The sequence below is a fragment of the Sinohyriopsis cumingii genome, chromosome 3 (assembly GCF_028554795.1).
Source record: "Sinohyriopsis cumingii isolate HCF-2022 chromosome 3, ASM2855479v2, whole genome shotgun sequence".
Classification (NCBI taxonomy): domain Eukaryota; kingdom Metazoa; phylum Mollusca; class Bivalvia; order Unionida; family Unionidae; genus Sinohyriopsis; species Sinohyriopsis cumingii.
In genome coordinates, this window is record NC_142963.1 from 99725208 (window position 1) to 99737890 (window position 12683).

Consider the following 12683-nt stretch of genomic DNA (forward strand, 5'->3'; position numbering starts at 1 on the left):
GGATTATTCTTGGATTATTTTGGGATTTGTTTCTTAAAACCGTAAGTTCCATTTTTTCACCTTGTTTTTTTTTCCCAGTGAAATAAATTATTTGTTAAATTTTACAAGGCTTGCTGTCTTCACTTTTTTCTAGTTACTGTTTATTAGAGCCTAAGCACGTAACATAAGTCGAGAATGAGTCCGTGCAAACCTAGAGTCCCTCCGGTTTCACCGGTAGGGAACTAATAACGTAAGTATAGATAATACGTTACGAAATTATCATGTGAAGTATTGAGCATAGCTGAAATTAATTTTTTTTTTTTTTAAAAAAATAAATATTTACCCTCATGGTTTGTTTCTAATTCACTTTTGCATTGAATCTTTTTTCCTAGTTTGTTTATAATTTACCTTCGCACTAAAGATTTGTTCTTTTTTATGCTAGTCCTTCATCCATTAGTTACCGAATATACTCATGTCATTCATAGTCACTTTTAAAACTTTTAAACAAATTATCGAATATTAATTGTGTTTTCAAGAATAATTGTATAGTAGAGCTAAATTGAAGATCTAAATTGTACTTAGATTTTACACTGATAATCATTTTTGTTCTGGATTAAGTCTTAATACATACGTTACGCTCTGTAACGTATGTATCAGTACTTTATACACAGTGATTACATCGCTTATAAACAAAGACGTAACTATATTTTAATTATCGATATCTACTCTTTCTTTTTCGCTGAGTCCTGTCCAATAAAAACGTAAATGTAAATCAAAAATTTTAATTGGAATCGCTTACTTATAGGTGGGCTTTATTACATAGAGTATAACACAATTTTACTGGCTTGTCGTCGTTTACTTGATGTTTTCTTTTTATTGAGAATTGAAAGATGGCGGCATGACACCTTTCAGCTTGCAAAGTTGGCCGGCCATCAAAACATGTTCCGTTGTTTAGTATATCTTTGTCGCGTATGTATCGGTAACGTACGTATGTTTAAGCATTATTTATGCTAAAATTAATCAAAATATTATTGAATAGATTTATCAAGATTTTATTTTCTGACATATATGAAACATGATTTCATTTTCGAAGGGTTTATTTAGTCCTTTGATTTTGATTTCATATTATTTGGACCAATTAAAAAAAGTATCCCATGTTTTATAACCAATGAACATCACAACATATGACACGTAAAAAATTATACGCATCAACAATAGCCATTTATTTGTTATTGTTTTTGTTTTTTTTAATTAAACGTACAAGTGAATTTTGAGCGCCTTATATACTCCCCAAAACCTTCGTTTTACACAAAAAATGCCGTGCATAAAAAGGGTTACGTATGTATCATGACCTTAAACGATTTACATTCTGAAGCCTCGTGAATGAATGTTCAGTGTATAATTATTCAAAATTTGCTTTTAGATTTCTAAAAGCATATACACGATTGATTCAGAGACATTTTAATTCAATCTTCAGTTTTATTTTTCATCTTTATCTGACAGAATTACAAAAGCGACAGAAACGTATATATATATATATATATATATATATATATATATATATATATATATATATATATATATATATATATACCATTTAGGTTGCGATATTTTCAGATCCAAGTTATATATATATTGTTTACATTGATTTATTGGGGAATGAGAGACGTATATTGATATAGCTAAAAGGTATGAATTAAGGAAAGAAACGTGAAGATTGAGTTAGCGTGTCAGCGACATTGATTTGTGCCTCATTAGTGAATTTGTGTGAAAAGCATCTGATGCCGTACACGTGCTTTTGTACTTTCGAAATGTTCATCTTGCGCTAAGTCTCAGAATAACAATTGGGATCAAAGACATATTAAAGTCAATCACAGAGATTTTCGTACTTTTATGATACATATTCAGTCAATAAAGATGGTAATCGTTATACCTCTTTGAGTTCATGGAATAATTGCAAATTAATCTCCAAGTTCAGTAACCGAAACATACAATTGATGCATTAACATATCTAAATTAATAAAGTTTACCAGCAAAAAAAACACTGGAAGTTTTACTATTATCTACATTCCAGAGTACAAAGACGTCCTAAGTTCCTTAACAACAGTATGTATCTCGGTTTATTTTTACAACTATCATTTTATTTTTTTTAAAAGACTGAAGAGAAACCTGATATGAATTACGTAAGACTGAGGAAGAAAACAAAATTAAAATACAAAATATTTTAATGAGAATCAGTGCACTCCATCAACGGGCATAATATTATATGTACGGTAATATTATTCAACGATAGTCAAAACACTTCCTAGATAGGAGTAGTCTCCCTTTCTTACTCTTCACATACAAAGATTAGAAAATGTCTTAGAAAAAGCGAGAGCTGATATCGTCACATCTAGACAGACCTGACTGTCGGTGATTCTCACATTGCTGATCTTCAGACAGGCGTTCCCCTTTATGAATACGATACTGACCTGTTTGCAGTATTGGTAGTCTTTGGCTACAATAAAAAGGAAAAAAGTGCAAATAGGAACTTTGAATCAGCTTTGCTGTGCATTAGACCCTGATAAACTTGGAGTCTGCGGGGGAATAAACTTTTCTCTCCACTTTTCTTGGTTATCTATGTCGTCCACTTTCCATGTCGACCTAAATCTGGCAAGTACTGCTAAATAGAAGGGTGGATAACAATGCCTTTGGTACATATGAGAACAATAACCTATTATCTTCAAACATATAGATTTTCTATTTTTATTTGCATTTAAGAAGTTACAAAAGCCATCAGCTCCCTTCTTTGCATACAAGCATGAATGAACGAGGGAAAAAGCGTAGGAAACTACACTTCATAAATCGAAATTGTGAGATCAAATCCACACGTTATTCTTGTATTACCCCCAAGCTGTATTTAAACGTTGAACTCCTAGATCCAATAAGTGAGGAAGGAATTATATCATTGATTGTCAGTGACCTGTGTTACCGCTAGAGACAATTTACACATACCTGGAAGAGTCAGGCTGAAGAGTGTGATAGAGTTGTACGTCAGACTGACTTGGAACTGTTTGGAACCTGCTTGATAGACCATATTTAGGCATACTGAAGAGAGAAAATAAATAGATAATTGGCTTACATCGAGACAGATTTATAACTATGCACTTTACGTGGTTTGCCGTGTTACAACATATGCCTGAGCACGATTTTAAAGTTTGAACCGTAGTGTTAAATTTATGTCATGAGAACTCTTATAAAAACCTTATGTCATCTTTATTCTTATTACATACCCATTTAATCTTACACGCATGATCTGGTGCTCGATACAGCTGTTCATATGTTATCTCCTTATCAAACACCCAGATTCAAACTAGTTACGTGCATTCTTTGATGTCTATACCTAGCTAGTTTTAGATGTAGTGAACTAACTTTCATAAATCCCATTTCTCTTTTAATTTTGTTCATACCGTAAAGCTATATTTAGGAAGTGTAAAAAGGGGTATGTAATGAATACAATATCGCGTTTGTGTTTTGTTCTGAGTCTGAGAAAAGCAGTTGTTTGATATGGCTTAATAATACGTCTCGGCCTGACGGCCTGGATGTATTCCTACTCCATATCAAACTCGGTATTTCCGCCGAATCAGACCAAAACGCGTATGCAGTTTCGTGTATTTACATAATACAACAGATAATAAATAATTAATGATACCAAAAGACCACAAATCGACTTTGTACACACAGAAAATCTGATATCACAAAATTCCTTTTTTGAGCATTCTTGAACTCACAGAAAATTAATTGCTTTAATCAAGATTATCACGTAGTCGTGTAAAAATGGTCAGAACTGATTAATTAAATTAAACCTTTGAAGTAAGGAGAAGATCTACCGAATTATACGTTATAAGAGTTGTCCTTATTACAACTCTATAGTCTTAGCCAAATTAATAAAAAGGAGAACACCAATAAGTTTTGTAAAACTCAACAAATAATATATTTCCCTACAATGCAAAGTGAAAATTTATAAAGAACTAAGAAGTAATGCGACTTAAAAGTCAATAGTCCAAAACAGTTTATAATCAGTTATAATGAGTAAAATTCTAATAAAATCCCAGTGGTATTAAAAATATGACACAACACTGAATGCGTTCATGTGCCTGTAGTATCGAATATACCAATGTACTAATGGCCTGAAAAGTGATGATGTGCCAACAGTCTTTCGATGAATCAGAAAAATATAATCCAAGATAATCTTGTTTGAATAGATTACAGTTCCATGTTAATGCCTCTGCCGCAGAATACTAATGAGCATTCCAGAGAATAATTTAAATAAATAATTCTAGTCCAAAGCAAATAAAGAACACAGCAATACAAATGATTCTGTGTCAAAATCTTAGAGCAAGAATGAATAACAGTTCGATAAACAAGATTATACAGCCTCAACTTGGGCTATGTCACAATTAGCATTTTCTGGAATTAATATGACTTAATGGGATTTTCCATTCTAGAACATTCTGGGTTGTCAAGAAGATAAACTATGTTACCAAAACTATAACAAGGACGTGTAGATATCCGGAGTGCTAGATACGTTTGTGGAGGAATTCAATTAACCATGACCCTGGATCTAATAAATATGTTTGCTTCCATTGATAATGATCCTAATATTTAACCCACGCTCCTGTAAAATATATTAGCTATGTGTTATTTGTTTACTAAAATCAAAACATCATCAATGACTCTGGTCAGGAACACAAGGTCAAGTACAAGTACTGTAATAACTTATAATCAGGGAGAAAAGCTAACATATTCAAATTCAGTATACATAACACCCTAACGTAGGTTTCTCGGAGTAAATAATTTTAGTTAGTCATTTTAAATAAGTACGATCAATGGATAAATTGGGACCAGCCTTTAACGAAAATTGTCTGCATTGTCATGCTGTCATTTTCGGCACCATTTGTCACTGAATAGCTATTTAAAAGAAAATTTAAGAAGGTAATCAATTGCTCTATCTCCTGTCTCTCTCCATATATATATATATATATATATATATATATATATATATATATATATATATATATATATATATATATATATATATATATATATATATGTGTGTGTGTGTGTGTGTGTGTGTGTGTGTGTGTGTTACTAATAATGATAAAAACTTATCTCACGAAGTTTTGGTATAGAACAATGTGATATGCCAGCTTTGTTAATAAAAAAAATTCTGATTCGCCCATGGTGTATGAATTCGCATATCATTATGGTTTCAACAGTAAAATGTTCCTTATATACTCTCTAGCTTAGTGATGAATTCCCATGTATTAGTCAATAATAAAATACAAAAATTCCTGTTTAATCCACGTTTTCTAAATTAACAATACATGTCACACAAATCATTCAACTCCCCATTTCTTTCCACGTTCTCTCTCTCTCTCTCTCTCTCTCTCTCTCTCTTGCCAATGAGCACATATATGAATAAATCTGTAAAGAGAGAGAGAGAGATGGGGGGGGGGGGGGGAATTGACCTGGGTGCAAATCTTGAAATTGAACTTAACACCAACTGACATGCAAGAATCTACGTCGCTCTAATGATGTTTGTGCACTGTCCATTGGATATGTTGAACTGTGCTGCAACAATATCAATGATAAAAAGTTGCTAATATCCTGCCAGACGAGATATATTCTCGTCTTTTTGCTCAAGAATAATTTAATCTATTGATGCGCTCTTTTAGCGTTGTATTTAGTTAATCTATTCAAAAATATTTAAATGACTGAAAACATGTGCTTGTAGAGGAGTATGCGTTGATTGGTCAATCAGCCTGTAAATTTGACTTATTTCGTTCTCTCAGACCCATGATGGTAGAGTTGACAGCAGCAAGAGAGAGAGAGGCGGGGAGGGAGGGAGTGGGAGATAACGTGGAAAATTAATATATATATATATATATATATATATATATATATATATATATATATATATATATATATATATATATAGTCTTTAGCAAATTCGATTTTCACATTCGAGACGCTAAATTTGTCCTGGTTGTAGAGCTCTAGTAATTGTTTAAACAACGTTTAATTCCTAAGCGTCTTGTATTTATTTAATAAACATAAATGAAAACAAAAGCACATGACAAGGAGTAAATGAACAATCTCCAACAAGACTGAGAATAGCTGCAGAATTACATTATTTAGCCGAGTTTATAAGGTAGGGTTTTGAAGAGTTAACACCCTCCGTCAATATATTGCTTTCTATAAGCAATCTCAACTCCGCAAGAAAGTTAGGTATGTTTATTTGTATGTGGTATAAAAAATATGTATAGTATGTAACTCTGTATCTTTGATATACTAGTCTTTTAATTAAGTATTAATTAAGAGGAACTCGCCAATCTTCGTTTCCTTTTCATTAACAATTTCTACATATCGTGGAATATCAAATCTCCAGCTTACATACGATATACGCTATATGCTTAGCGTAGCAAACCAAAATTAAAAAACAATGGCGTTGATTTTAAATACTTTAAACGTCTTATATATGCATGCGGTAAAATTCAATTCAAACTATTTGAATAAGGCTATAAATATTCCCATTTTATTCGAGGAAAATAAATTAAACTAAATCAAATGAATGACTCTCTGTATAGGTATTAAAATTTAGTTAATCAGTATGCATGAGTAGACTGAATGGAAAATGTCTAAGTAAATGAAATCATGGCAGACAGTACATCAGCTTCGTCTGTGCCATAGTCTCTACTTACATCCTAAATAGCACACATTGCACGTGTTTCCCTGGCAATCCTGCAACTCTTTATTGTCCAGGAAGTGAATGACATCCTTCAGCGTTTCAATATTCTGAAGCTCTTCCTGGATGTTTCCAGATATGATTTCGTCTCTGTCGCCAACAATCGAGGAGCTGTCGTCATCAGTGTTTCCAGTAGGGATGCTATCGTCAGTCAGTGTTAAACTATTCTTTGACATTGTCCTGACTCGGTTTGCCCCTGAAAAGAAACGAACATGTGTGTAAATGATACGCTTCATCGTTTGTTCCAACCAAATTTGTTCAAATAAATATTCTGGTGTAATTAAAGAAATATTTAGATGATTAACCGTTAATTTAAGGTGAACTTGTAATAACGTGAATTAATTTTATCACTACGCATGTCTCGCATATAACTTCATTAATGGAAAGTCCAACAATAGTGACAAAACGAAAGGGTTGTTTAGCAGTGGCCTTCGTATGACGTAACAATTCACTACCTCGTATCTAAAATATATAAGGTATCTTCAGTTTCATTCAAACAGACTTTAAATTGGCTATCCAGTAGCATTATTTAAGTTATAAAATCCCGTACTTAAACAAAAAATAGAATAATTAAATTTTATTCAATATAATGAAGCAGTAATTAATAGTATTAATAGCTTTGCAAATATCCTTCTTGCTTCTTAACAACCTATACGCAAGGATGTTCTGTTCCGTTCTGTGAATCTTTCTAACACGGTGAATAAACCTATTCTTGCGATTTAATACAGTATAATGCTTATGTACACAAACTGTTATTTTAAGATCCATTTATGCTTGCTATATATTTATCTGTTTTACTGTTTTATTGTTCTTTGAACAATTAATAAATTTGACATTTTCATTTTGAATAATAATAATAATAATGATAATAAGCATCCCAATCTACTTCGCCCACACACTCATACTCCAATCTCAGTCAACATATTATCGTTTAATCATTTTATTTTATATAAAGTGCTTGGTAAAAAAAGGGATATGTGAACTTCTAGTCTTTTTGTGAGTCCAAGCCCTTGAGTCTTTGAATCATTTCTATAACGGCAATTAAAATAATATCAAGTAGCTTCTACTTTAACAAGTGGAAAACATTTGTCCGAAAACAATATAGCCGATGACGCAATGCCTATTGGGTAAATGACATCGTACAGTATGTATTGCTCAATAAACAAACCCTATTCAAGACATGTGCACAGAGAAATAAGAAGAAACCATCAGAAGGATACATACGTACATACACACAAATATACAAAGAACCTCCATGGTTTAGTGGTGAAAGCAATGGGCTTGTCACCGGTCGGGTGCGGGTTCGATTACCACCATCGGATCGTCTGCGCTAGTGTACTCATTATTCAGGGCCCTCAGCTCTACATGATTTGGCACGACATAACCTTCCTGTCTTTATATAGCTTTAAAACACCACCCCAAATACATACGTAGCTTTGAAAGACATTGGTATATGAAATATGAATAATAATAAAATACATAGATTTATCTTACTGGTCTCACGCCCATTGTCTAGGCTTTCTCGGAAAAGGACGATGGAGGATCCCTGCACACTGACCAGGCTGATGACGACAACAAGAACGACGAAGATCTTCATGTTGATCACCTATAATATCAGTATTAAAAGTACCAGTAGTAGTAATAATAATTAATAAACGCTTTTCGCACATTGGTGAACATAAAAACAACATCATTTATGGCTATCTATGTTTTCGGGTTCTAGTTTTACCGTCTCCCACCCTTACTGAGCGTGAGACTAAGGTTTTGTAAACCGAAATCAGTTGCATATACACAAGTTATCAGCAGGCGCTGACTCTATATGTAAAGTTTTCTTATGATCGGGAGCCGCGGTAGCTCAGTTGATAGAACGAGTAATGTAGGCTTCCTTGGTATGTCCTTGAGAAAAACGCTTACCTCCTATTTCCCTAACATGATATAGACAAAAGTGAAAGAATCACGTCACAGTGTTTACATTTTTTCAAATATATAAACTTGTACTCTTGCTAAAAATCTCAGCAAGAAATCTAAAAATATAACGCTGACAAAAGCCGATTATCGTGTGACTTGCAAGTACCAACATGTTATTGGAACAACGAAAAGGAGAATATATGATCCGGTCTAATTATTCTTTGTTTTATGAGGCAAGGGAATTTATAAGGATAATTTTTCGAAAGATAGAAAATGCATGTATATTATAACAGCTATATGACAAAGCTACATGCACTCTGATAATAAATGCATTAATCCTCGTTTGCAAATTGAAAATATCTATATTGAACAGAATGTGTATGTCTGATGTTTATCTAAACAAAGGAATATGACTTTTTTCTTGCATAATGGTTTATGCTGAAACCATATACTAGCTGTCAATTATTTGTAAATTACCAGCTTGATATTTTATCTTTGAGCAAATAGTGGTCTTTCTCTGCGAACCATAAAAAACAGAAATAATGAAATAAATGTTCGGCTAAACAAAATTGTACTAAAATTTTAAGAAAGCAGTTGTTATCTGCATGAACAATTCTATGAATATTGTTTAGATAGCGTAGTGTACAATGTGTTCGAATTTAACAAATGTAAGACGAACATGAACCCTTGAAATTATGATATATTTTAGATATCTTAGAGCAGGAAATAACTGATCTATTCTGTTTTAAATAAGCCTTTACCAATTGTTCGAAAGAACCGTAACTCCTGTAACGGACGAATCTCAACGAGATATTGCAGAAATTTCAATACGTTAGCATAGAATTAATTTGGGTTCATGGTGAAACTTTCACGACAATTGGACCGAAGACGCTGAAATTATGAGTAAAACTGGGTGATGTAATGAAAATCAGATAACCACGATGCACCATGGTCGGAAAAATCGATCTGGCTTAAGAATGAAATATTTGAATAAGCAGCGCTTGACTGACAGCTAGGGGTAGGTAGATTAAGTTCGAAAATTTGTCAATATTGAATCTATCTACCAAGCAAAAGGCATTTTGTTCCTCAGCTTATTTCCAATCATTTGCTGACCTATATTTGTGTTACGTCATTGAAGAATGAAAACTATACCTATGATCTGTTGGTGCATTTGGCTGGGATTATCGGACAACATCGCAAATATCATTCTAAACAATATGCAAGATCAGACGTCATTACTTCAGCATTTCTCAACCACTTTAAATTTCATTTCACAGCAATGCATTTAAAATATAATGCTGTTTGTATCGGTTTATTGTCACTAACACACAGATAAAATAGAAAAACAACAATGAACGTATATTTCCTCCTTGTGGGGAAATGGTACAGATACAATAAGTAAAAAATGGACATGACGTACAATTACTTATATAAATCACAAACCGATGCATAATTAAACAACAATAAAAATATTGTTTTGCTTGATTGGTAGGATCTCACGTACCATGCCAGCCTCATCCCATGAAAATGGCTCTGACTATTCGACTACCGCTACGGTCTCCTCTCGTAAGGAGAAAAGCCATGTCTTCACCTCCTACTGGGTAAGTGGTCTTACAGAGTAGATTTTAATGGATCTAATAACGCGATTAATTTAGAAGGCACTAGGCTCAAATTTTAAGGTCTAGGTTTTCTATTCCATATGCGAAAAGCCAACAAGTGATTTGTCATCTTAATCTTAATTGTGTTATCAAATTATAAATCAGGTGATCGTTTTATTCTTCAACTCAACCTACACATGAGGTCCTAAATACAATTTTCAAGATGGAGAGCTGTGTTACATCTTACATCAAATGTATGAATAGTTCTATAAGGGCAAACTCTATGGTTGGAAGTTGTTTTTGCTATTATACGGATTAACGCCATTTTCAGCACAAGATAGGCTATACATGGCGGCCAGTATAACTGGTGGAGGAAGAAACCTGGAAACCCACGAGAAGATACTGGCATGCTTTCTCACGTACCAAGGTTAACCGAGCCTGAGAATGGAACCCACGCAGACTGAGGTGAGATGGCAGTGATCCGGAATGGCGAGCGCTTTTGACCACTCGGCCACAATGGGCCCCATTACGTGAAGACAAATAATCTGTGGTAACGCAGCGGGATCATGTCGAAATTAATTCGTTCATTCATGTCGAAATTAATTCGTTCATTTATCATCTATTACAGCCATTTATATCGGTTATTGTCACAAAAATGAAAACAAAAAAGAAAAAGATTGTAAATGTAATCCTTTGCGACATGCAATAATCTTTTCTCTGGTCTATTGTCATACGACTTATTTATAAAGTTTCCATCCAATTGGGCAAACGTTCATTTTAGGTCTGGATATGTGTTTAACGCCATTGTTTAGCATATGGCGGCCAGTATGTTTGATGAAGGAAGAAGGCGACGAGAACCACCGACCCAAGGGAAGATTCTGGCAAGCTGTCTCGTTTATCCTCATTTTCCAACTCGAGACATGAACTCATGCGAAAAGAGGAGAGATATCATTAATGTGTAAAGGCGAACACCTTGGACTACTTCTCCATCCAGGGCCCATCGCACAGTATGGTCTCTTACACATGAAAATGGCAATGCCATCATAACAACATCTCATCCAACAGGCCATTAGAAACATTACATTTTATGTAACTAATACGTGACATCTGGTACGCTGGCATGTTTCTTGCTCTTTTTCTTCAATATTTATTTTATATTGTTTAAACGTATTTTATTCCCATAAATGATGGCAAGCGGCGATCGTAATCACGTTCTGGCAAACTTACAATTAGTTGCTCCCCTACAATCAGTACAAAATTTAAATGCACACCTGCATTAAAGTGATATTGTTTCAAACAATTATATGTAAACAAACATGATTAACACACGAGAGAGAGAGAGAGAGAGAGAGAGAGATCAAATCAATAAAATCATAAATAAATAAATAATGATCGTAGCAGACACTTGATAAGAATATATACATACAGTGTCCATCACTAAATAATGCAATTGTATATGATCACAAATGTTATTCTCATTCATATGTATATATTATTGTTCTCAACTCTGTGTTATAAATATGTCTTACACATCCGTGTGTTTGCGCGTCTCTCATTTTGCAGTATGCTCATTACGTACAGTCGTACTGACTTGCATATTGATATGCGAATTTAACCTAGTTTTATGCTAAAATGTACACTTCATTTGTTACGTTGTTTAATGCAAATAATCTGAAATTTAGAATATATGGATTGATGATGACGATTAAGAACTGTGTTGAGAGAGAGAGAGAGAGGGAGAGAGAGAGAGACTCTTACCAATATGGACCCGTGAAGGCGATTCAACGGAAACTGGGCCTTGTGTTAATTTGAAGGGATTTTTATACCTGCTTTTGCGGAAATGTTTGTTTTCTGTGCATTAAATCGAAACTAATTGTTGTATGATACTGGTGTATGGTTACTCACCAGAAATAATGCTTATAACCAAGAGGAAGCAGACAATAAGTTTCGTTATGATAAGGAAAATCGTTGTAAAGTTACAGTGAAAATCCTTCTGGTTTTCTAATCAGGGACGAGTGTCTAATATTGAAACAAAGCTGTTGGTCTGAGGGTTTCCCCCGTGAAAATCATCAGAGTTACAAATATCAGAGTGCGATTTACGTCCACTCGCCACTGCTTCTACTAAGTTGCAGTAGCTATTGTACACAATAGCATGCAGAAAAATATTCAGACTGAAGAAATCGTAGCCCCTTGACTAATTGTAAAACGTCTTTCCGCAATCTTTGATTATTACGGTTCAACTTTAAAGCATTGTAAAATTTAAAATATGAAGTACTAATTGGCACAGTATGGGCAGAATAGTGCTGGCATTATTGTGAACACCTCCAACCTATGGACTCACTCATTCACCAACTCCCAACCTTCCAAAATATTTTAACATGGATATTATTTTCTATCATATCAAAGTATAG

The 12683-nt window shown here is 33.7% G+C and overlaps 1 protein-coding gene across 1 annotated transcript; it reads right to left on the minus strand.

Moving 5' to 3' along the window:
- Positions 1-2186: 2186 nt before the first annotated feature.
- LOC149803386 (uncharacterized) lies at positions 2187-12082 on the minus strand. Its single transcript, XM_089953094.1, has 5 exons — positions 12031-12082; positions 8261-8372; positions 6723-6962; positions 2974-3066; positions 2187-2476 (listed from the first exon to the last, which is right to left on the minus strand). Exons 2-5 carry the CDS (start codon positions 8361-8363, stop codon positions 2316-2318), a joined length of 597 nt encoding a protein of 198 aa, XP_089809220.1. The 5' UTR covers positions 8364-8372; positions 12031-12082; the 3' UTR covers positions 2187-2315.
- Between the last annotated feature and the right edge of the window lie 601 nt (positions 12083-12683).